The 25,670-nt window shown below is 42.6% G+C and overlaps 2 protein-coding genes and 1 long non-coding RNA gene across 4 annotated transcripts; 1 reads left to right on the top strand and 2 right to left on the bottom strand.

Moving 5' to 3' along the window:
- Window positions 1-98: 98 nt before the first annotated feature.
- Window positions 99-11,717, top strand: gart (phosphoribosylglycinamide formyltransferase). The gene is made up of 23 exons (XM_068719476.1): window positions 99-303; window positions 462-554; window positions 2,096-2,245; window positions 3,336-3,431; window positions 3,507-3,681; window positions 4,155-4,266; window positions 4,623-4,691; window positions 4,809-4,934; window positions 5,056-5,143; window positions 5,253-5,338; window positions 5,426-5,594; window positions 6,754-6,985; window positions 7,267-7,361; window positions 7,629-7,738; window positions 8,356-8,554; window positions 8,687-8,938; window positions 9,370-9,522; window positions 9,802-10,005; window positions 10,098-10,253; window positions 10,380-10,510; window positions 10,746-10,887; window positions 10,976-11,091; window positions 11,182-11,717. The coding sequence occupies exons 3-23, from the start codon at window positions 2,101-2,103 to the stop codon at window positions 11,377-11,379; spliced, it is 3,054 nt and encodes a 1,017-aa protein (XP_068575577.1). The 5' UTR covers window positions 99-303; window positions 462-554; window positions 2,096-2,100; the 3' UTR covers window positions 11,380-11,717.
- On the bottom strand, window positions 9,926-14,475 carry LOC137878950 (methyltransferase N6AMT1-like). Of its 2 annotated transcripts, XR_011103670.1 has the most exons (7): window positions 12,830-14,475; window positions 12,652-12,738; window positions 12,476-12,566; window positions 12,302-12,385; window positions 12,086-12,227; window positions 11,814-12,016; window positions 9,926-10,015 (listed from the first exon to the last, which is right to left on the bottom strand). XR_011103670.1 is itself a non-coding variant. In XM_068719484.1 (6 exons), exons 1-6 carry the CDS (start codon window positions 12,964-12,966, stop codon window positions 11,910-11,912), a joined length of 648 nt encoding a protein of 215 aa, XP_068575585.1. In that variant the 5' UTR covers window positions 12,967-14,475; the 3' UTR covers window positions 11,134-11,909. The 2 variants fall into 2 exon arrangements, 1 of the variants encoding a protein (XP_068575585.1); XM_068719484.1 differs by lacking the exon at window positions 9,926-10,015 and having other exon boundaries at window positions 11,134-12,016.
- A 2,770-nt stretch (window positions 14,476-17,245) lies between these two features.
- Window positions 17,246-21,571, bottom strand: LOC137879127 (uncharacterized). The gene is made up of 3 exons (XR_011103706.1): window positions 21,403-21,571; window positions 20,484-20,530; window positions 17,246-17,578 (listed from the first exon to the last, which is right to left on the bottom strand). It is a non-coding gene; the product is annotated as an uncharacterized lncRNA (long non-coding RNA).
- Window positions 21,572-25,670: the final 4,099 nt, after the last annotated feature.

Genomic DNA, 25,670 nt, shown 5'->3' with positions numbered 1-25,670 from the left:
TGCCTGAAAGGCAGTGGAGGCCTGTGATGACAGTAGCTTATTTTTATGTAAATAAATTAAATATATATTTTAAATACAGTTGTGCCACAGGAGGAAATGAACAACAAGAAAAACATGAATTTATTTTGAAAGCGAGGTGGAGATGTGGGCCGCTCTGTTGGACTCATCGTTTGGCACGACAACCGCCATTGCAAATTGACTACAATTCCCATGATGCACTCGACTGTTAAACGCAGAGGAAGTTGAAAAATCCGAACCCGCTGCCGAAACTTGCCAAAAACAGAGTTTGGGCAGCAGATAAAGGTAAGACACACGTGAACGAAGCAGGAAACCAAACTGTTTCTGCGCTATTTAGCACTTCTAACTAACTTTGCGTAGCGCTTGTCTGCGCACGCTCCTCATCAGCTCTATTGGTTCCACGTGGTGTGTGTGGCGTGAGATAACGTAGTTTACATCCACAGTCCGCAGGCTGAAAGCAGAGGAGACTTGTGACTGCTGTCCTGAACTGGGCTCCGACTACTTCCTGCTTCACAGAGACCCTAACGCACACACAGGTGAGTATCAAAGCAGCTTGCGAGATGTTCGTTTCAATAGTGATTTATGTTGCTGAAAAAAAAAAGTTCAAGTCATTGTTTTCATGCAACAGCACAACAAATGCATCTTACTCCTACTTAAAAAAAAGCGTTAATGTTAGTTGGAGTGATTAATTGAATGCTAACCTTCAGATACTGGAATAGATTGCTTCAGGATGTAGACGCCATTCACCCTGCTGAACTGCAGAGTGAATGTACCGTTTATATAAGCATGTGCAGGCGCATTGATGATGCATGCTGTGAGCGAAAGTTTTTAAAGTGAAAGTCAAATTAATTTGAGTTGATTGCAGAGTAGTCAAATTGCAGTGGAGCACAGTTATATGAAAAGAAAGTGCTACAATTACCATTGGCCGGCACCTAATAGCCGTATATCATTGTTTATAAATATATCCGGCATTGTTGGACTCATGCTTTTGATTTGCTCCCTGACATGTGAGTCACGTGAGCCGAGTGATTTCAATCAAAGCCTGTGATTTGACTCATTGTGGAGGAGCATGTGTCCTCGCTGTGCAACACTCAACCCTTTGTACTGAGTCTGCTTCCAGTCGTGTTCAAGGCTGATTGCCGACATTACGTTAGCCGCTTGTATCCAAAGTGACTTTTAATGACTTTTAATTCACATGCAGGTCTTTACTATAGTGGACCGTGCCATTACACAATCCCCGGGTCACTGCAGAATGGGCTGGTTTGACGTCTGCTTGTTGGAGTCCGGGTCTTTTTGTCTGTTTTGAATGTAAAATTACATATCCTTGTAGTCATTAAGTTAGAATTGCTTTTTCTAAAATTCCATTTTGGGTAATGTAATGGGTTGTCAGGACAACAATACAATCCCCAGAACAGTCAGATCCTTCGGATTGTATCCCACTGATGAGACGACATTGATTTAAATGTGAGTTTCTGTTGAGTGGATTTATATTGTGTGACACTCTGAGATAAGAACCGTTCTGTGTGGAATCCTTGATTATTGAATCACACTTTAGATGGTTGCAAACATCATCGGTAAATAAGAAAAAGGTATTTGAATGCCTCCTGTTTTAATTCTAAAACCAGCACGGTCTATCCCTCATATGTGCAAATAATAGAAACACTAGCTGAAGGAGACGGTGAATAGTTAACTGTACATCAACCTGATGGTGGCTTTTGTTTTTCCATGTAAACGAGTCCCTGTTCTCAGCTGCTGGTGATTGGGCCTTGCCTGCAGACCATGCCTTTTTTAATTGTTGACTTGTGTTTTTGTTCCAGTTGATTGGATCCGTGTTACCGTGGCATTACACGATAATGTAAGACCCCGGGCCTCGGAAAAGGTCACCGCTTCGTCGCAGCTTAGGGAACCCCTTTTGTTATAGGTCAAGCTTTGCATGCAATTAAACGGCTACTTTAGGAACTGTTTAAAGGGCGAGTGAGAAGCGCTGGCTGCTCTCCAGAAAAAAAAGTGCTGCGACTGTGTGGAGGGTTTCAGTGCGACGCTAAATGCCGGGGTCTCTTCTTTTCTCGTCGCTCAGGCGCCATGGCAGAGACGGTGCTGGTGGTCGGCGGTGGTGGACGGGAGCATGCGCTGGCCTGGAAGCTGGCTCAATCGCCGCAGATTCAGCAAGTCCTGGTGGCCCCGGGGAATGCCGGCACGGCCAGCTGTGGGAAGATCCGCAACTCTGGTAAACGCCGACGCCTAACTCTTTAGAGTAGTGTACTCCTTTTCTAAAATACAAACAAAATGGGGCCAAAAACATTAGTTGCACCTTGAAGCTCGTTACAAAATGCGGTGCATTGTACAAGAAAGGGAACAAAACATTAATGATTTATTTTGATCACTGCTTAATCTGCCTGTTTTCTCTCCATTAATGAATGAACTGTGTGATCTTTAAAATGTCAGAAATTATAAAAAAAAATAATAATCCTTGTCACAAATTTTCCAGAGTTCACATGTTCAAATCGGACAAAAGTTTAAAACCCAGAGACATTTTGTTCATTACCTTTTTTAAAACTCAAAGACTCTGAGTTATGCTCTGCTTCATGCTCTTAGATGCTTGTTTGGAAAAGTAGATGTACTTATGACTTCTGGTGACTAGTAGTTCTTTTGATTACCAATATTGAATGCACTTATTGTAAGTCGCTTTGGATAAAAGCGTCTGCTAAATGACTGTAATGTAATGTAATAACTACAAAAAGCCAGTAAATATTCACATTTTAAGAGCTGGAACCATTGAATTTCATGACTTGTTTGCTTTAACAATTACTTAAAAGAATGGTTTGGCAATTTGAAATGTACGCTTATTGCCTCTCCTGCTGAGAAATAGATGAGAAGCTACTGCTTCTTAGCATAGCTTAGCATAAAGTTTGGAGACGGGGAGAAACCGCATGGTGGCTCTGTCCAAAGGTAACATCTGACACGTAACCACAAATTAATGGCAAATTGTAATAGTTCCATTTCAGATTTTGTTAGAGATTACAACAGGTATTACATTGTATAGGGGCATTTCTTTTTATTCACTTTTATTATTTTAAACTCTAGAATAATACAACATAAATTTCTTCCTTACACCTCAGGTTCCCCCCATAAAGAATAAGTCATCTTATATTTATTTCACTCATAACTGCTTTGTCTGCTTTGTGTTTAAATAAATACAATATAAATGTAAGATGAAAGGAAGAACGTTCACATAGAAATGTGTGTTAATTAATGCACTGATTAAATAATGACAGTGAAGAGTGTAAATGATCCCTCTGCTCGCTCTCTCCATGCAGAGGTATCGGTGAGTAACCACGCCATCCTGGCTCAGTTCTGTAAGGATCACCATGTGGGGCTGGTTGTGGTCGGACCTGAGGTGCCACTGGCGGCGGGTGAGTGAGCTCCATCGTATGAACTGTCGTCTCCTCGCCGTAGCGTCTTTCCCTGAACTTGACCGTCTCTTCCAGGTATTGTAGACGACCTGACGGCGGCAGGAGTGCCCTGTTTCGGCCCGTCTGCCAAAGCCGCCCAGTTGGAGGCCAGCAAAAGCTTCTCCAAGGCCTTCATGGAGCGCCACGGCATCCCCACGGCCCGCTATGGCTCCTTCACCGACCCCCAGGAGGCCTGCAACTACATCCGCACGTCAGTACAGTAGACGGAGACAACGTGTCTGTTGATCAAAGCATACAGAGACACTTCTTTTCGTTTTGTTTTCAGAGCCTTTAAACACACAAAAGTTGCACTGTGATGGAACAAGATCTCTCCTCTTGAGGTTTTGTTCCTCAGGTGGTTTCATGAGTTATTGATCTAAGATGTGATGACTGCACCCTCACACAATCCAACACAAGAGTTGCAACTCTTCCAGGCGGAAAACAAAAAGTCCTCTCTATTCTTGGAACATCATTTCTTTGTTCATGAAAAACCATCTTGGGCAGAATAGCAGCAGCCATATTCCTCCAGCCTTCATCCATTCAACAATATCGTGCACTGCGAATGTTAAATGGTCCACACGCAAAAGAACGCTCATATCAGAGTTGCAGCATCTGTTCCAGATGTGTTTTCTGTGAAAAGATGTTCACATTACTGAGATCATTTCATTGTTTGGGGGTCTCCAGGGCCAACTTCCCGGCGCTGGTGGTGAAGGCCAGCGGGCTGGCAGCAGGGAAGGGAGTCATCGTGGCCGGAGACCAGGACGAGGCCTGTCGGGCTGTGATGGACATCATGAAGGTATAAAACCGTCGTCTCTGTGGTCGCTCATCTTGGCAGTTATATTAGCCAGGAGTGGAAAGAAATGTCCTGCAGTATGTGGCAAAATGTTTTACTGAAGTGAGTGTAGTAAAGTCCACCGTCGTCATCCGTCAGTCACACATTGAGAGATCTGTCAGCTGACCACAGATCAGTCCCACTAGAACAGAATTTGCCGGTCTGTGTGGATTCAAACCACCTTCTTGTGTTGGCTGGAGTTTCTACATGGTAATGAAACTCTGCAGTGGATATTATTTCTAGCCAGCAATCGGTTGTTGTAAAAGTTGATGCATGCACTTGACATGTTTAATGTGTTTCTGTGACGCTGTGCATTGCAGGACCGAGCCTTCGGATCTGCAGGAGACACTGTGGTGGTTGAGGAGCTGCTAGAGGGAGAGGAAGTTTCGGTGAGTTGAAGCTTTTTAGTGAAATCCATAACAGAATTGAACCAAATGTACCGTTCTGTATAAATTATAGGAAAATTGACAGGACGTTAACCCTTCTTTCTCCCCCTCGTTTTGTAGTGTCTGTGCTTCACTGACGGCTCCGCTGTGTCTGCGATGCCTCCAGCGCAGGATCACAAGAGGCTGCAGGACGGCGACCTGGGGCCCAACACCGGCGGCATGGGGGCCTACTGCCCCACCCCTCAGGTACACGCTTCCTCTGCCTCCCAGCCTGGTTCTCTTCTGGTACTCTTTTTAGAACGATGAGAGCGTTCCACTTGTGTGCGGCCCTCTTTTAAAGCCGCTCGTGTCTCTCGATCCTGTGCAGGTGAGCCAGGAGCTGCTGCAGCAGATCAGAGAGACGGTCCTTCAGAAGACTGTGGACGGGATGAGGGAGGAGGGAACTCCTTACGTGGGCAAGTGCTCGTGTTCTGTCTGCACTACAGTCCAGAGAGCTCCCCTGCAGCCTTTCTTCTGGTTGCAGTTTCACGTTAATGAAATATAGCCTGGGTCTTTTATTTCCAGGTGTGCTGTATGCAGGGCTGATGTTGACCAAGCAGGGAATAAAGGTCCTCGAGTTCAACTGTCGCTTTGGAGATCCGGAGTGTCAGGTGGGTTCCTTTTGACTTTTGACTTCTTTGACCATCAGTGGATTTTCTCTTAAAATAAACATCAAATATGTACCGTCACTCGTTCAGGTGCTGCTGCCCCTCCTGAAGAGCGACCTGTATGAAGTGATCTTGAACACCGTGAAAGGCAAACTGGTCTCCAACGCCCCCGTGTGGCACCAGGACAGCTCTGCAGTCACTGTGGTGATGGCCAGCGCCGGTTACCCCGGCTCCTACAAGAAAGGAGTAGAGATCACAGGTACGCACGCATGACACTCCAGCACAGCACTTTGATTCCAGCTCAAATTACACAATGCAAATTAAACCCGTGCCAAAATTTCTGTTGCGAGTGGTTTGTTTTTCTTCCACTAAATGTGCATTTTTTTTTTTATGTAGGAGCAGAAATGGAATCTATAAATGCAGCTTATTTTGTCTATTCATTGTTTGATGTGTAAAATATCAATGTACACTAGTATTCAAATTCAGTTTATTATCGTAGAAAACAAAAAAGAATGCGTGCATGCCGGTAAAACAATATAATGGTGCGAGCACCATTTTATTTTCTTGCACACTAACTCAGTTTGAATAACCTGTTAAATGGGGAAATGTAAGTTGTTGCACTGTTTCTAACTTCAATTTTAACATTTGAAGTTAATTTTACCGTATTTTTCGGACTATAAGGCGCACCGGATTATAAGGCGCACTGTGAATTAACGTGTCTATGTTCACACATAAGGCGCACCGGATTATAAGGCGCATTAAGCAAAACAACACAGTACGGTAAATCAAACTTTATTCAACTCAGTTGTAACAACAAATACCGGTACAGAAAAATACACTCACTTATCGATTCATTCCTCTTCCACAAATCCATCGAATTCTTCATCTTCAGTGTCTGAGTGAAACAGCTGTGCGATTTCGGCATCAAGAATGCCCGAATCCCTCTCGTCATTATCCGAGTCAGTCTTGTTGCCGTTATCGGTACTTGGCTGTTCAGTGATGATTCCAGCTTAAAGCTCGGACGACAGTTGCGACCGATCCTGTTATGGGGCCGATCAGGTAGTGACACAGCGTACCGTAATGCTCCGAATATCCATTGAGCGGAGCGGCTTCGTTGCTTACCAAAGTCGTACTTACACATTTTGACAGATTTTTGAGCGCATTGTACCACATAAAATCGATCAATAAGCACAACAAGTAACCATACATAAGGCGCGCTGGATTATAAGGCGCACTGTCAATTTTTGAGAAAATTTAAGGATTTTAAGTGCGCCTTATAGTCCGAAAAATACGGTACTTGAAAATATATTACAATGTTCCTCAAAGGGGGGCTTGACAGAAAAAGTTTGGGAACCACTGGTCTAGAGTCAAATGTTGTTTTTGTATTTTCAAGTCGCGTCAACTGTGTTCATCCTCAGGCTTGTCCCAGGTCCAGGAGTCGGGGGTGCAGGTTTTCCACGCTGGCACAGCTCTGAAGGAGGGAGGCGTGGTCTCCAGCGGCGGCCGGGTCCTCACCGTCACCGCGGTCAGGCCGTCCCTGGAGGCGGCCTTGCAGGCGGCCAATCGGGGCACGGCGGCCGTAGGCTTCCCTGGTGCCGTGTACCGCCGCGACATCGGCCACCGGGCCATCGCCCACCTGAACCAACACAGGTGTGTGTGAAAGTGGTACAGGCTCAGACACAAGCACTAAACCACCGAAACATCCCCTTTTGTATTGCTTTTGTTCACATTCCTTTTTTCTTACTTTGTAGTCCAGTTCATTTTTATACTGTATATCATGTAGAACTTCATGAATAATAAACATTCATTTGTATGTACTTGTGTCCTAGTATTTCTTTAAATTTAAGCCTCACTGTAGCTTTAGCTGTGAACATGGTCCAACACCGGGGGGGACCAGCTGAGTGAGTGGTCTTTCACTGTGTCTCTGACAGAGGTCTGACCTATAAGGACAGCGGAGTGGACATCGCTGCTGGAAACAAGCTGGTGGACATGATCAAGCCTCTGGCCAAGGCAACGTCCCGCGCTGGTAACTTCATTCTCATGAACAAAGACTGAGCAAGAAAATACGTTGTGGTGCAATTTAAATAAGGCCGTTAATCGCTTGTGTGTCTGAGCGCTTGTTTTAAGCAGCTGACTGAAACCATTTTCTTGCTGTATTTTTTGTAATTGTAGTGGTTAATGCTGTCATTTTCATAGTGTTTGCTGGGAGAGATTCAATAGCTCTAATACAAACTCTGTCAGATTGGAAAGAATAGAAGAAGTGACCGGAGTTGGTATTTTTGTTTTCCTCCAGGGTGTAATGCAGAACTGGGAGGCTTCGCTGGGCTGTTTGACCTGAAGGCAGCAGGTTTTGTCGACCCGATCCTGGTATCCGGGACAGACGGAGTTGGGACCAAACTCAAGGTGGGACTTCAGTTCCTTCATCTCGTTTATTTGAGGAGAATATGGAAGATTTGCCAGCTGATGTCTATCTTTACGTCTACTGTTTGCCTCGAGTCATACTCATAATGCAAACCTTTGCTGTAATTTATTGTCACTGTGCAAAATATGTGGCACCTGCTGTAATTTCAAAGTCCTGGAACAAATGAGAATCAAAGGAAAGTACTAACACCCTCGACTCACTCCAATTTGGCTTTGGTAGATGCCAGATCAGCCAAGAAATAACCATTTCAAATTTGATCCAGATTTGGCTTAGACGTATTGGAGCAGCAGGGGAGATTCTGTTTATCTGTAGACCGACTAAAAAGCTTCTTAAAACCCCTGAATACAAATTTCTTTCATTTAAAGTGAGAAAGATCCAGGATTCTTTCATGAACTCTTGGAACCAGGTTCAGCTCATTGTTGGCGAGTCTAGAGTTGTTTTTTGAATTTTGCCCTTAAGTTTTAATCCGTCACGGTGCCGAAACTTCCCACAAATAACCTAACTTGACTATTGCACGTCAAACCAGCAGTAGGATGGAACTCTTCTCTGTTGCAGTTTAACTTTTTTTGCTTTAATTACCCAAAAACTGTCTCCACAGATTGCCCAGGCGTGCGGGCAGCATGGCGGCCTGGGTCAGGACCTGGTGGCCATGTGTGTGAACGATGTGCTGGCTCAAGGCGCCGAGCCGCTTTTCTTCCTCGACTACTTCTCCTGCGGCAGCCTGGACGTGGACATCGCCGCGTCGGTGGTCGGCGGCATCGCTAAGGCCTGCGAGATGTCCGGCTGCGCTCTACTGGGTGAGTTAGGAGATGAGGATGTTTATGAGATAATTAGTCTGTTTATTCGTATTCTGGTGGTCCTATATTACCTGCTTTGGCGGTAGAGCTGAGTGTGCTGTATCTTGACGTCCTCTGTGTTTTAATGTCCAGGTGGTGAGACGGCAGAAATGCCGGGTGTCTACGCTCCAGGAGAGTACGACCTGGCCGGGTTCTGTGTTGGAGCGGTGGAGCGCGGGGCTCTGCTGCCCAGGCTGGGGGACATCGTAGAGGGGGACCTGCTGATAGGTCTGGCCTCCTCTGGGGTCCACAGCAACGGCTTCAGCCTGGTCCGCAAAGTCCTGGAGCGGGCCGACCTCAGCTACAGCTCCCCTGCTCTGTTTGGCAGGTCGGGACAGACTGTCGGTAAGTCACCTTCAAGTCGTGTGTGTGTGTGTGTGTGTGTGTGTGTGTGTGTGTGTGTGTGTGTGTGTGTGTGTGTGTGTGTGTGTGTGTGTGTGTGTGTGTGTGTGTGTGTGTGTGTGTGTGTGTGTGTGTGTGTGTGTGTGTGTGTGACTCAGTCTTGTCTGTACTTGTTTTGCCGAACCAATTGGTTGCCACTGAAGCAGTTTTATTATAATCTTTTAGCCATGAAATTCTTTTCAGTCATTTTTAACAAAGATGCCAAATTCTCTAGTTTCTGCTTCTCTGTGAGTTTTTTCAGTTTTTACAGACCATAACAATTAGTTGAGAAAGTATTCAGCAGATTAATCGATTACGAAGATAATTATTAGTTGCAGGCCTGAAATGTTTAACCCTTTTTAATGCCCACCATGTGACTGTAACTCTGCTTCCAGGTGAGGTTTTGCTGACTCCGACAAAGATCTACAGCCGCCTGCTGCTGCCAATCCTTCGCAGCGGCGCCGTCAAAGCCTACGCTCACATCACAGGGGGGGGGCTTCTGGAGAACATCCCTCGGGTGCTGCCTCAAGAGCTGGCAGTCGACTTAGGTGAGATGAAGGCACGCAAAATGTGTGGAGGTGGCTTGTGTTTTGGATAAAGCTGCATTTTGGATATCAATTCTTTTTTTTTTATTATGATGATCTAATGTGAGAGGGCGCAAAAAAGGAATGAAGACTGTTTTCAGTACAAATATCTTTATAGTGGGATGACCCTGTGCACAATGAAGTCGATGTAAACATGGAAAATGGAAAGGTCACTTTGTGGTTATTTAAGGCCACAGCTCTCCCTCATTAATATTCACACTTGGTGTTTATGACATGACTCAGATGCCTCTCGATGGAGCGTCCCTCCAGTGTTTTCCTGGCTCCACAAGGAGGGGGGTCTGAGCGAGGAGGAGATGGCCCGCACCTTCAACTGTGGCCTGGGGGCAGTGCTGGTGGTTTCCCCCCTGGATGCTCAGAGGGTCCTACACCAGCTTCAAGCTCATGAAGAGGCCTGGATCGTGGGTTCGTTGGCCCACAAGCACCAGGGTGAGAGATACTGGAGAGGAAAGGCAATAAACGGTTTCAATATAATTGATAAAATGGACATAAAATGATTTTGTATATGTTTATTTGTGCAGGGGCAGAACCTGTGGTGGTCCGCAACCTGAAACACAGCCTGCAGAATGCAGGGCCCGCTCCCAGCGGAGAGTTGGGTGTCGAGCAGAGCGACAACAGTTGCGACGGCAACGCGCCACACAGGAGGACCAGGGTGGCTGTTCTCATCTCTGGCACAGGTGAGTTTATTTTGCTCTCGAAATAAGAATTGCATTGAATTGGAGAGCCTCAACATTTTGGGAACGTTCTGTACAGTAACCGATGACTTTCTTTCTTAAAAAAATCTTCTGGTGTTTTTGTCCCAGGCACCAACTTGCAGGCACTGATAGAGCAGGCCAAGCGTCCATGCAGCTCTGCAGAGATCGTGGTGGTCATCTCCAACAGACCTGGAGTTCAGGGCCTGAAGAGAGCTTCGCTGGCTGGCATTCAGACACGGGTGAAAATATGAATAACAATGAGTTTATTTTTTGTATGGAGACAAAAGTATGCATGTAAAATTCAGCATCTCTGCAAAACCAAAACCCATCTTATTTTGGATATATATTTAAAACGGGAGTGGAAGGGCTCGTTTAGATAAGACTGCATTTAATTGAGGGATTCGGCTGAGTCAGGACTATACAATAAAAGCCTAAATGATGTTTATGGAGTTTGTGTGTCTGACCCCGACGTAGGTGGTGGACCACAAACTGTACGGGAGCCGAGCGGAGTTTGATGGGACAATTGATCGTGTGCTGGAAGAATTCAGGGTGGAGCTGGTGTGTCTGGCTGGATTCATGAGGATCCTCACGGGAACCTTCGTCAAGAAATGGAACGGTATGGATAAAATAAGATGATGATGATGATGATTTTGGTGGGTCATATGAAGGTGTTCTACATTGTTTGGTATTTGTTATTCTTACAGGAAAGCTGCTGAACATCCATCCATCCCTGCTACCCTCATTCAAGGGGGTGAATGCCCAGAAGCAGGCTCTGCAGGCGGGGGTGCGGGTGACTGGCTGCACGGTCCACTTTGTAGCAGTAAGTATGCCAAACTGTAGAAACACCAGACGGCCAACAAAGAGCCCAATACCTGATTTTATTTTATTTTTTTTGTTCATCCGTGTTTAGGAAGAGGTGGATGCAGGAGCCATCATCGCGCAGGAGGCGGTGTCCGTGCTGGGCAGCGACACGGAGGAGAGTCTGTGCGACAGAATCCGAGAGGCCGAGCACCGGGCCTTCCCCGCCGCTCTGGAGCTGGTGGCCAGTGGCGCGGTCCGGCTCCGAGAGGACGGACACATCACGTGGAAGTCCAATTCCCAGAGTTAAAAGCTACACATCCAGTTCAGCTTTACATTAACAGTTTACTTCTCATATAATACAAAGGTCAAGATATTAACCGTTTTGTTCTTCTGATTGTCATGTCCAGTTCTTAATGGGATGCTTAAAGCTTGCAAGCATACATAGAAACATTTCAACTTTTTGTGTGAAGAAGCATCATACTTGAAACAAAATTACATTCCAATGTTAAAAATAAAAATATGAGTTGCACTGGAATTAACCTAAATAATAAAAGTGTTGATTGTACTTAATGGCAGAATGGGTTAGTATAATTATGACTTTATGAATGTCTGTGTTACGAAAACATTATTAAACCTGTGGGGTCATGTTGTGTGGCTTTTTTTTTCTTTTACAAATTTGCCAAAGAAGTTCTTGTTCTTTACAGCTTTAATGAGAAAAAGTTCCTGTCAGGTGAAACTTACAGTTTTCTGCATTTGTCCTTACTTGCAGACAATACTGCCTCCCGAATGGCAGAAAAGAGTTCCTGATATCTTTTTCAGGGGACTTGTAAGTGACCGTTAGCTGCTTTGGAAGCGCAGGACGGACAGCCTCTCATTTCCAGCTCTAGTCGACATGCTCGTCTCTCCCCTCAAGCCACATTTGCCCAGAAAACGGATGATCTCCTCTGGTGAGAAAAGAAAAATCAGTGAACTGTCCGGAATGTTTCCTGCACGGTGTCAATCATTCCACTCACCTGGCTCATTCTCAGCAATGGTAACGAGGTAGAATAAGCCTTTACTGGAGAGCAACTGCGCTACCACCGGCAGAAATCTGTCGGTCACCTCTCGCCCTCGCTCCCCGCCGGCCCAAGCGGCCTCGATACCCGAGCTGCCGACCTGGAAGAAAAGCACAGTGATGAACTGCTCCTCATCAGTAGATGAAGACAACCTGCTGCACGGGGCTGAACCACCTCCTCTGAAGGCGTGACCACATAGGGAGGGTTGAAGAGGAGGACATCCACTTTCCCACTTAAGCGGGGCAGAAGACCCTCCACCTACAGGAGAGTGAGGAAAGCGGTCTTTACAATTCAAATCCTCGCACTTAGAGCACAAGCATAGCTGAAATGTAAACGTCTGAATGTCACCAAGGATGTGATGACAGGCTGCAGGGATGCCTTGTTGCAGGAAGCTGTCTTTGCTGTGCACTGCGCAGCTGCAGGATTCACATCGGTGCAACTGCACGAGAAACGCATAGAAAACGCATATTAAAGAGTGTCCAATAACTTTTCTGCCATGCATTTGGAAAATGTGTTTAACTCACAGATATAGAGCGGAAGGTCCAACCAGCGATGCCAGAAAAGCGGACACCACTCCTGAGCCGCTGCCCACCTCCAAACACACACACGGGCTGGAAACCGGCACATTTAAAAAAAAAAAAACTGAAAATGTAAAACTAGTGTTAAAATAAATATATGACGGATTTTGGGGAATTGTCTGACCTCATGTGCTGCAGCAGCTCTGCGTCTTTCTCCAGGGCGTCAATCAAGAGGAACGAGTCTTCCGCCGGCTCGTAAACATCTCGGAAGTCTCCTCGTCCAGCATGGGAGTAGACGGGTGTGGGATAACACGAGGACATGTTCACGTAACAAACAGCCACGCGACCCCACCGCACGTGCTCTTTACCATTTAGTAAGTTTCGCTGGTAGACTTTTGCAGTGTGTTACAGGCTTGTATAATATTCATAAAAGTTGAGAATCACGTGAGTAGCTAGCTGAAATGCGCTAGCTAGCATAGTCACGTTCCACTTCCGTGTAGCCAACCCTACGTCACAATGACGTACATTAACTAGTTCTCAACTGTTGGGGGGGGGGGGAAAGAGGGCTTGATCCGTTTGGAAAGTGATTTTCTATAACTTCAGTTTAAATTAGTAAGTACTTTTTTTTTTTTTTTTTTTTCATCGATTTTTTTGCCCATGTTATGTAAATCTCCGGATCATAAAATGTGCAGAAACACTGTTAAATGTAATGTTAATCCGAGTGAAAATAGGCACAATCAGGAAAAGTACAGTCAATAAAATGTTCTTGCAAAAGTACTCCATGCTAAATTAAAGTCATTTAAAATAGAAAAAAAAAGTCAGTTTAGTATGTCGATAAATTTAAAAAAACAGTCATAGTATAGCATGTCGAAAAAAGTCACAAACCTTTTGTTTATGAAACCGACACAGGCACTTCTTTGTGTTGGGAACAAACCTATCGTGCAACCAATGCATAAACATAGAGACATGTTCTCTTTGTGGATTTGACTTATTCATTTTGAATGTTGGACGTCAACAAGCACTGCACCTCATATTAATCAAACCAAAAGACACGCACCTCAGGTCTTCTGTCAGCTATTTGATCAGAAAGGATATTCTACTGTTTGGCAGAGCTTTGCACTTTAAAATGTCACTGTATCTCACAAGGATTGAACCCATCATTTTCAGGTTCGATCCTTCTCACGTTCAGACTGTTTTGAGGCCTGACATGGAATCACAAAGTCAAAAACGTCTAGAGACATAACTCAAGTCTCAGGGCAGATGTGTTCGGTGTTAGAATAGTGGTTAGGAGGCAAGAAGTTGTGGGTTTGTGTGTTTTAAAGGTCTGATAACCAAACAAGAAGTCAAATACACCAAGAAACCTTTCATCTGCGCTGGGTCGATTAGCTCTAGGTAAAGGCCAACTGGCTAGAGCCCTGAAGGTTGCATGTTCGATCCTTATAAATGAAGATGGGTTTTGAGGATTGACGCGCAATTGCAGAGTCAAATACGACAACAACAAACAAATGATGTGTGTGGCGTCGATTAGCTCAGGTCGAGGGAGGAAGGGCTGGAGTCTCGGAGATTGCGGGTTCGATCCTTATAAGTACTGAAAGGTTTTGAGGTTTGACATGCAATCGCAGAGTCAAATACGACCAAAAACAATTGAAGAGTGTGGCGTGGAATAGCTCAGGTCGATAGAGGAAGGGCAGGAGTCTCGGAGATTGGGAGTTCGATCCTTATAAGTACCGAAAGGTTTTGAGGCATTGACATGCAATCGCAGAGTTAAATACACGGGAAAAAGTGTTCTGTATGCGAAAGAGACCGGTAGCGTAGTGGTGGCATTCGTGGGTCAGCAAGCGTAGGCAACCTGCAGCCATGGACTAAGTGGGTTCAAATCCCACGCGTCTATCTAAGTCTCTAGTGCGCCACCGCGGAGGTGGTGGTGGGGGCATAGTCCCCACCTGTGGTTTCGGAGAGATGTAGCCAGGGGGTTATGGGAAAGTAGATGATGACTGGCTACTTATGCTACTTAACTTACTTAAGCTACTTATGCTACTTAACTTACTTAAGCTACTTTAACTTACTTATGCTACTTTAACTTACTTATGCTACTTAACTTACTTATGCTACTTTAACTTACTTATGCTACTTTAACTTACTTATGCTACTTTAACTTACTTATGCTACTTTAACTTACTTATGCTACTTAACTTACTTATGCTACTTTAACTTACTTATGCTACTTTAACTTACTTATGCTACTTATGCTACTTAAGCTACTTATGCTACTTAACTTACTTATGCTACTTAACTTACTTACTTACTTACTTTACTTTTTCAGACAATAAAAGACTTCCATGATGTCGTAATGACTGTCTGGCTTGGGATGTGAACCAGTGACCTGGTGCATAAGCCAACAACTACTTTTGCCACCCTTGTATCTGGCAGAGCCATCGGTTCCAACCAACTGCTATGTTCTTTGGCCATATTTGTCTTTTCCCATTGGATTTCACCCAAAACACACTGCAAAAGCAACCGCACTGCACCAGGATCGAACCTACAACCATCTGTCTCCCAACCACTCCTCTATCTCCCCACACTATCCGCAGAGACACACAGATGCTTGTTCTCCGGGCGTATTTGTCTTCCCCGCTGAGGTGCAGTTATTTTTTTGGTCCAAATCCCAAAATGACACGGTCAAATACGCAAAGAGAAGCGATAAATGTGTACTTGCATTGGTGGCGCAGGAGGTTTGTTCACGACACGAAAGGGCCCCGTGTCTGGTTCAAGACCTGCTCGGTACCGAGGCATGTGCAACCGTAAATAAAATAGGAATAGATGCCAAAATAGGAATAGATGCTAAGATAGTTGCGTAGGCAAATAACAATAATAGAAAAACAAAGGTCAGCCAATATACTACATAAAGTAATGTATTAATATGTCCAAAAAACATAAATGAATGATGCTTTACTTTATAAAGTAAAATATAAAATTTAATTTTTTTTCTCAAATACGCCCGGAGAACTGGTGTAAGTGTTCTAACCAACTCTCTATGAGGTATTTGTTCTGAGATTCTGCTGTTTGTTTCCTTAACTAAGGGTGTTGGTCTTACAAAGTCAGGTCAGTCAAGTCAGGACTGAACCAACACCCTCATCTAACCATCACTCTAAATAAAATTGAATTTTTTACGGAATATTTTTTTCAACATGCTATACTCTGACTTTTTTCAAAGATGTCATTAATTCTTTCATTCCATGGTTTATGTATGTTTGTCTTTTATGTATGTTTGCCTTTAGGGTTATTGGGCTATTTACCTTGTCTCTTACCTTGTTGGTGCGCCACCGCGGAGGTGGGGGCATTGTCCCCACCTGTGGTTTCGGAAAGATGTAGCCAGGGAGTTTAACTTTATTTAACTTTAACTTTATTTTAAAGTATGGAAGTTAAGTATGAATGTTAGTCTTAGTTAAAGGCTAATCATCATTAGTTTTTTACTTAACTTAAAAAATTAAATTTTATTTAAAAATGTCATGAATTTTTTGGACATATTACTTATATTTACTTTCTTAACTATCTTTGATTCCATGGTTTATGTATGTGTTTACATAGTATATTGGTTGTACGCATGCACTTTTGATTTCTTTGCCTTTAGAGTTATTGACGCAACTATTTACGCAGCTATTTATTCTGTTTACACAACTATTTTAGCATCTATTCCTATTTTGGCATCTATTCCTATTTTATTTACGGTTGCACATGCCTCGGTACCGAGCAGGTCTTGAACCAGACACGGGGCCCTTTCGTGTCGTGAACAAACCTCCTGCGCCACCAATGCAAGTACACATATGAGGCTTCTCTTTGCGTATTTGACCGTTTCATTTTGGGATTTGGACCAAAAAATAACTGAGCCCTGTAGGGATTGAACACACAACCTCAGGCCTTTCAACCCAAGTCGTATCACTTTGAGCTGTTTCACCTTCGACACTCCCGCTCAGGATTGAGCAGCAGTGACTGCAGTGATTGAGCAGAAAAAAAAGTGTGAGAAAAGTAAATGTAAAAAGTAAAAGTGTCGAAAAAAATATGCTGTAAAAATGCCAAATAATTTACAAAAAAAATAAACTGTACAGAAAATGTTTCAAATCCCACGCCTCTTACTCAAGGGTCTTATAAATCCTGTAGAAATAATTATACCCATATCATTAGATTTACAAAAAACAAATATTACAGTAAAACATTTATGAAGTGCTCAAAAGATATAAAAAACACATGGAAAGTAATAAATCAGGTGCTGCAAACACAAAGGACTGCCCAAGAGCTTCCTTCAGTCCTTTTGGATGGTGAGATTTCTCTTGACAATTAATTGATGATCTCAAAATATCTTCGGCTGATTCTTGTCAAACAGGTAAAACAGTCAATAATATTGCAACTTGTTCACATCTTCACCTTGTCTTTGAAAACATGTGTTGTGCCAGAAGTTGCCAAAGTTATTAATTTGTTTAAAGCAGAAAACCCATGCTGTTTTAACTTCATGTTTCTTTTTGTTTGGATGAATTTCAACTTTGAAAATAAAGAAATCAACAAACTTTGTTTGTGTTTCTCAAAACTACATACACTACTACTACACACACGTTTTAAGCTATACTATGACTTTTTTTGACAAACTATACCATGACTTTTTTTTTTTTTTAATGACATACTATACTATGATTATAGTATATCAATACTATGACTTTTTTTCGACATGCTATACTATGATTTTTTTACCACTTCTTCATGACATACTATATTATGGCATACCATACATACTGAAACAATCATCAAAATATCACAACATTATTTAGTTTTACCAGCGTTTCCTTGCCCTGAGCTCGTCCAGCTTCATCTACTCGTCTTGGAGGCTGAGCAGCATCTGATCGGCCTCTCTGTGCTTCTCAAGGGGCTCGTCCAGCGTCTTCTGGAAGACAGAGACGCAAGAAACACTCATTACAGACAATCATTCATATTTTCATATCATCGTTCTGTAGTTCTTCTCAAGGCGTGTAGAGTTCATAACAAACTATACTGTACTACACTGCCTGGCCAAAAAAAAAGTCGCCACCAAAAAAAAAAAGGTCACACACTCTAATATTTCGTTGGACCACCTTTAGCTTTGATTACGGCATGCATTCGCTGTGGCATTGTTTCGATAAGCTTCTGCAGTGTCACAAGATTTATTTCCATCCAGTGTTGCATTCATTTCTCACCGAGATCTTGTATTGATGACGGTAGAGTCTGACCGCTGCGCAAAGCCTTCTCCAGCACATCCCAAAGACTCTCAATGGGGTTAAGGTCTGGACTCTGTGGTGGCCAATCCATGTGTGAACATGATGTCTCACGCTCCCTGAACCACTCTTTCACAATTTGAGCCCGATGAATCCTGGCATTGTCATCTTGGAATATGCCCGTGCCATCAGGGAAGAAAAAATCCATTGATGGAATAACCTGGTCATTCGGTATATTCAGGTAGTCAGCTGACCTCATTCTTTGAGCAGATACTGTTGCTGAACCTAGACCTGACCAACTGCAGCAACCCCAGATCATAGCACTGCCCCCACAGGCTTGTACAGTAGGCACTAGGCATGATGATCCAGGTGGCGACTTTTTTTTTTGGCCAGGCAGTGTATGACATACTACACTACGACTTTTTTTACATACTAACTTTTTAATGACATGCTATACTACAACTTTTTAGACATTTCACACTTTGACTTTTAATAACAGCCTATATAATTTGTGTTTATTAACAAATTGCAGTGTTACACTCATGTTTGATGTTGTATTAATGAATAAAGTTATAATTATGGTCATATGGTTGACATAAAAAGTCTAACCATCATCTAACCACAAGTGTGGAAGGAGCAAACCCTTTCACTATCTATTTTAATGAATGAACTTATATTTCTACTTCATGACTAAAACAACATGACACACAGTGCTGAGCTCCACAAGTTAAGTTGAGAACTTAAAGCAGTATCATCAAAGTATACTTTGATGATACAACACTGCAACTCTGATGCTCCACAACACTGCAGCAGTAACCCAAGTGGAAAGCCAGGAAAATAATACATCTTAAAATGATGTATGATAAAATGTCTCGGCACTGTTTTAGTCTCGGCACTGTCATTTACAGCCAATATTCAACGCTGCTCAGAGCTTTACGAATGCTCATTCTGCACGCTGTGTGTTCATAATGTGAATTAACCTCCCATGATGCACACTGATTTCCCATCTTTGTCTTAACTTGAGGACGTGTTCTGTGTTATTTAAAGTTGTAATTATAACATGACACGCTGTGCTGAACCACTACCGTCTCTGCTTCTACAGTGATTCTAGTGACGTTCACACAACTTTTTCCACAACCTAAAAATGCTTTTTGATATGTGACAGCTAAAACTGTTATGATGAACTAAATGGTTTATGTAAAAGGACTGCAACTAACAATTGCCGTTATCAATTTAGCCGTCAATTAAAGCCCCACGAAACCCTTTCCCAGAGTTTCAAGAAGCGTCTTTAAAATGCCATTAAGTCCAAATAACAGTCCGAGATTCAATTCACAATGACTTTAGTGGCTTGAATCCTACTGGGAGTGATATAGAAGAGAGTGACACTTTGGGTGCATCAATAAATGACAATGTACAGCATACAGAGTCATTGCAGCGTTTTCATCACGGTGACCACTTGACATTTCTAAGACTTATTCAACGGAAGCTTCCCTAAAGGCAACAATTTCTCCTTTGTTAGAAGTCAGGTATCAAAGTCTAAAAGTTACCAACTTCATAATTCTGCTGCTTGATGAGCAAATGCTGAGTACAGCCTTTCAAGGCAGCAATAGACATTTAAGCTTTGAGTATTAGCACCAAAACCGTTCAAGCATTTGCATGAACAGGTTTTTTTATTTTCTTCCTCTCAGACACTGAGTCTAACACCAGCTAAGCTTGTCTCACATTACTGCAGTTATCACAAACAACATGAAGTGGGCTTCACCAGAAAACTCAGAAATACATAAAGCAAACACACACTTCCAACTTACACTGGCACAAATGAACAACAGGTGGCGAACGTGCACATTTAACATCACCAATATGTGAAGTGTCGCGCTTCTGCTGCCAAAGCTAACAGGCGGAGCTTCCAACTATCCTCCTCTTTCTCACCATTGAGAGACATCAGAACTGTGTCAAAAAAGGAATGACACAGTGTAATGCACACAACGTCCTTTTTGGAAGTTTCATATCACCATGCAGCAAGTCGATAAATAAAGTCTATATGAATTCATCACATAGGGAAACCTATTCTGTGTATGTGTGTATTAAATACTTCACAAATAAAAAGTATTTTCTCATTTTATTATGAATTTTAGTGCAAAATGAGAGAGAGAACTTGAGAGTAAAATCATAGAGGAAAAAAATGAATAAATATTTCCAGCTATACACCGACTGTGTTTACATGCATGTACACAAATAAAGAGGAGTAATAATTACTAAAGCCCCGGTCGCTCAAAGCTGCCCCATCCTGCCCCTGAAAATGTGAGGAATTTTCAATATTTTTAAGCAATATTATCTCCAGCGGCTATATCAGAAAATGCTGTTTTCACCCTCGTAAAACTGAGAAAAGCAGGTAATCTCCAGATGTGTATCATACTAAAATGAATATCTTTGGGTTCTGGACTGACAAAACAAGACATTCAAACAAGACGCCAATTCGGACTTTCAGAAAATGAGATGGACATTTTTCTATATTTTATGACATAGACCAAATATGAGAAAATAAATCACAGACTAATCAATAATGTCACTGTGGGGGATCAAGTGGACATGAGTTACCTTTTGGTGTTCCTCTGGGAAGCTGCCTCGGTCCTCTGTGGAAGCTCCTACAATGAAAAACAAACAACATTTTGCTTAATCTAGTCATTGCACACATTCAGATCTAAACTAATGGTGGTTCAATGCTTTGATGTGATTAACATGCGTCACAGAAGTGATCTCACTTATACAGAACACCATTAGAGACATTTAGAACACACAATTGACAGATGCTGTGGTTTACTGTTTCTATGCCGTCAGCTGGGAACCAACTAGTTCAGCTCGTATGAAGAATATCACTTTATTCAATCCATCTTGGAGACACTAGGTAAATGTTAAATGTCAAAATGATAAACCAAACCCTAAATGTTATTTCTATTGCACTGATTTGATGGACAAACAGGCTAAAGCAGTGAAAGATGGAGGGCCTCAGTATAAAGCCTGTCCAGTATATATATATATATATATATATATATATATATATATATATATATAAAACTATACTGTACATCAATTATTAATATATGATGCAATTTATGATAAGTCATTGATTCTTCCTATTCATTCAGTTAAAGTTGTGAAGCCTATGGAAATACTGTGTAATGCAGCTTGTTGGGAGTATGATGTCATCATATACTGTGTGTTGTTCAAGGATAAAGTGTTCATGGGATTCATTCCCACAAGAGAGGCGAAATGTTCATTTCCGGTCCTGAAACGTCACTCCGACGACTCATCCGTCTCACACACCTGGACGTCACCAGCTAATTAAAACATCAATTAAACCTGAAACCCAACAGCCACGGGACGACCTGCTACAGCGTCAATATAATGTTCTGTTCACTGAAAGTACTTGTTTTTGCCACTGACAGTCTCAAATTGTTGTTAAGTCTACGACAACATGAGTGAAAGGACCACACAGAGAAATATAACTGTTCCTTACCCTTCCCGGAAACTGAATATCCTCGTGCACCGACTCAAATACATGCGGGCGGAATGTAAAGACCTCCAACATGTTGTCCGCTCGTGTAAATATTCTTCCGGGACGTTAAAAATCTCTTAAAATAACAATAATCTAAAATACTCTGTAAACAAACAAACTGTATGGGCGCAACTCGCGTCACCATCATGGCCGTTTCCGAACAGACCTACGCGCGTGTTCCCATAGTCCCGCCCTGCTGTGCTGTGATTGGCTAGCACTGGCTCGCTCCTACAGTGGTGTGATTGGCGGATCGCGCGGCGATCGCAATGTGCGTTCTTGCTACGATAAGAGCGCGTGTGCTTATATTTAACACAGGTTACTGAAAAAGAAGAAAGAGAATTGTCTGGCTATCCTGCGAATGTGCTTTCTGACAAAGTTCTCCATTAGGGAAGTACTCAATAATTCTTCAAACATCAAGTTATTCCCGATTCATTCCTCACTCACTTCTGAATTAAGTAATCATTTACTAATAATCTGCTACTCTATAAAAGCTACTCATTAACTAATGGTTCACCAGCAGGTCGTTCCTCGTTCATCTCAATTCATCACAATTTCTAGGTTTCAGATGGAAAAAAAAGATTTCAACTGGGGGGCGATTTATAAAAGGTTTGTGTGATTTCTATCATGACGGAATGATGTCCCCGCTCACCATAATGGCTCCTCCCAGCATGCCTTGCAAGGGATTGAGTCAGCTGAGCTGCAGGGAGGACTATGTCCAGCAGATGGCAGCATTGCACTTTGAATTTCCTGAGGTGGCCCCTTTTCTCTCTGCATCTTTTAATTAGAGGACAGAAGCAGCCTCAAATGCAATATGGCGACTCTTTATTCTGATTATCATAAGGTGATATGATCTCACTTGCTGTTATTTTTGATTTATCCAACTAAGACTTTGAAACAGCGGTGAACTGTCATAAGCCAGCTGTATCCACGGTCAAATCGATACTCAAGCTCACCACACACACACACACACACACACATCAATATGATTATAAAATAATAATTAATTAAAGATTAAGGCGCTCTTGCAGGAAGTAGCAGTAAATTGAAGGGCTTGGAAAGTGATTAGTGATCCATGACTTGCATCTTCCACAGGCAATTATGCCGTGCTGAACCATGAGTTCAGAATTACTCCAAAACTGGGTTAACAGCTTAACTTACTTAACTTAACTTACTTAACCTTTTCCCGCTCACAGCCTAGCTTATAACAGAATTCCATAATGTCTTTAGGACATTATGGAATGTCTGGCTTGGGATGTGAACCAGCCACCTGGTGCAAAAGCCAACGATTTATTTTGCCACCCTTGTATCTGGCAGAGCCATCAGTTCCAACAAGCTACTATGTTCTTTGGGCGAATCTGTCTTCCCCGCTGAAGGATTCCACACAAAATGCACCACATAAGTATTGAACCAACAACCCTCTATCTACCAAACACTTCTCTATCTCCCCGCACTATCAGCCCTGGAACACTTATACCTGTTCTCCGGGCGTATTTGTCTTGCCCGCTGAGGTGCAGTGAATTTTGCAGGCCGATACCCCATGTGGAGGAGTCAAAAGGTCTAACACACTGTGTAAATATGTTGAAGGTGAAACAGCTCAAAGTGATATGACACGGGTTAAAAAGCATGTTCAAACCCTGCGGGGTTCAGTTGTTCCGGGGCTGATAGTGCGGGGAGATAGAGGAGAGGTTGGTAGACAGTTTCTAACCAATCTCACATCTCTATGAGCCGTTTGTTCTGAGATTCTGCTGTTTGGTAGAGCTTTTGTTTCCTTAACTAAGGGTGTTGGTCTTAAAAAGTCACTGCTGCTCAGGATTGAACCATCATGTCATCTAACCATCACTCTGCAAAAAGTCAGAGTATAGCATGTCGAAGAAAATATGCCTTAAAAAAGCCAAAGAATTTACAATATGCCTTAAAAATTAAATTTTATTTAAAAAATATATTTACAAAGTATGTCATTAATTTTTTTGCAACATTTTATCTTTACTTCCTTAACTATCTTTCATTTGACAGTTTATGTGTTTACTTAGTATATTGGTTCCATGCATGCTTACACTTGTGACCTTTGTTTTTATTGTTATTTATCTTATTGATGCAACTATTTACGCAACTATTTTAGCATCGATTCCTATTTTAGCATCCATTCCTATTTTGGCATCTATTCCTATTTTATTTACGGTTGCACATGCATCAGTACCGAGCAGGTCTTGAACCAGACACGGGGCCCTTTCGTGTCGTGAACAAACCTCCTGCGCCACCAATGCAAGTACACATTTAATGCTTCTCTTTGCGTATTTGTTTCATTTTGGGATTTGGACAAAAATATAACTGAACCCCATAGGGTTTGAACACACAACCTCAAGTCTTTTAACCATCGCCATATCACTTTGAGCTGTTTCACCTTTGACAGTTTCACATTGTTTCTTAGACCTTTTGACTCCTCCACATGGAGTATCGGACTTCAACACTCACTGCACCTCATAAAAAGTCAGTACAGAATACCATTAAAAAAACTCTTAAAAAGTAATAATATAGTACGCCATCAAAAAGGCAACAAATTTATAGTATATCATACCATGAAAATGAAAACATAAAAGGAGTGAACTCACAACCTCAAGGTTTCTAACCAGTCTACGATCACTTGGGGTGTTGGTTCTAAAATGTCAACGCTCTTAAGGATCGAACCAACAACCTCCCAGTTTCCAACCAATCTCACATCTCTATGAGCTATTTGTTCTGAGAGTCTGCTGTTTGGTAGAGCTTTCGTTTCCTTAACTAAGGGTGTTGGTCTTAAAAAGTCACTGGTGCTCAGGATTGAACCATCATGTCATCTAACCATCACTCTGAAAAAAGTCAGAGTATAGCATGTCGAAGAAAACATGCCTTCAAAAATTCACTTTCATTTAAAAAAGATGTTTATAAAATAAAAAATGTCATTCATTGTTTTGCTCATTACCTTTTATATTTACTTCCTTAACTATCTTTCATCAATACTCAGAGTACAGTGCCAAGTAGGTATTATAGATGTAATATCCAATGAGGCTACAAGATGGCAGCAAACAGCAACCTTTAAATCACATCAGTGGGTACATCCCAAGTCTCTTAATTGCGTCCTCGTTTCCCTCACTTGCTTCCTTTCCAAACCTTTCCAAACCATGCGAGGAGAGAGGAAACGAGGAGATATGCTTTAAGAGTTATAAGACGTCCTTTCCTCTGAAGCGTCACGTGAAGCGACGTCTGTTTCTGATGACGGTGGATCAGCTGATCACAGTTGGAAAGACTTTTGATAAGTTTGTGTCTGTTCACATGAACACTGTACTTAATAATAGTCACTAATAATACTAATAACTATAAAGACACACAGTAATCATCATTGTACTTAATAATGGTAACTAATACTAATAACTATAAAGACACACAGTAATCATCACTGTACTTAATAATAGTAACTAATAATACTAACTATAAAGACACACAGTAATCATCACTGTACTTAATAATAGTAATTAATAATACTAATAACTATAAAGACACAGTAATCATCACTGTAGAGGTGTGTTCTCTCTGTATACTGTTACCTCTTTAACAAACTGTGTTCTGATTATAAGCACAGGATCAATTTCCACCGACGGAATGCATTTGTCATATTTATTAATTATTTGCGTCTGTACATTTTGAAATTGTGATTGTGACATCATTATTAAATAACCCAGAATATGATTATGGTCTCTCTTGAATGATATAACTCATCAAACCAGAGTAGAGGGTAGAGGGTGGAGGGTACAGGGTGGGTGGAGGGTAGAGCGTGGGTAGAACGTATGAGAGTGGGTGGAGGGTTGGTGGAGGTTAGAGGGTGGTTGGAGGCTAGAGGGTGGGTGGAGGGTAGAAGGAGGGTAGAGGGTGGAGGGAGGGCAGAGGGTGGGTGGGGGGAGGGTAGAGAGTGGGTGGAGGGTAAAGGGAGAGTAGAGGGTCGAGTGGGAGGAGGGTGGAGTGTATAGGGTGGGTGGAGGGTAGATAGTAGAAGGTGGGTAGAGGGTGGGTGGCGACAAGAGGATGGAGGGTTGGTGGAGAGTAGAGGGTAGCGGGTAGAGGGTACAGGGTGGGTAGAGGGTAGAAGGTAGAGGGAGGGCAGAGGGTAGAGTGGGTGGAGGGTAGAGTATGTGTGGGCCTATACCTATACCTCTACCCTCTACCCACCCTCTAGCCTCCAGCTACCCTCCACCCTCTAC

Source organism: Cebidichthys violaceus, unplaced genomic scaffold, assembly GCF_023349555.1.
Source record: "Cebidichthys violaceus isolate CVI_PGR_0920_01 unplaced genomic scaffold, fCebVio1.0.p SCAF_24, whole genome shotgun sequence".
NCBI lineage: Eukaryota > Metazoa > Chordata > Actinopteri > Perciformes > Stichaeidae > Cebidichthys > Cebidichthys violaceus.
Note: the sequence above shows the minus strand (reverse complement) of the source record. Positions and strands in the feature narration are given on the sequence as shown.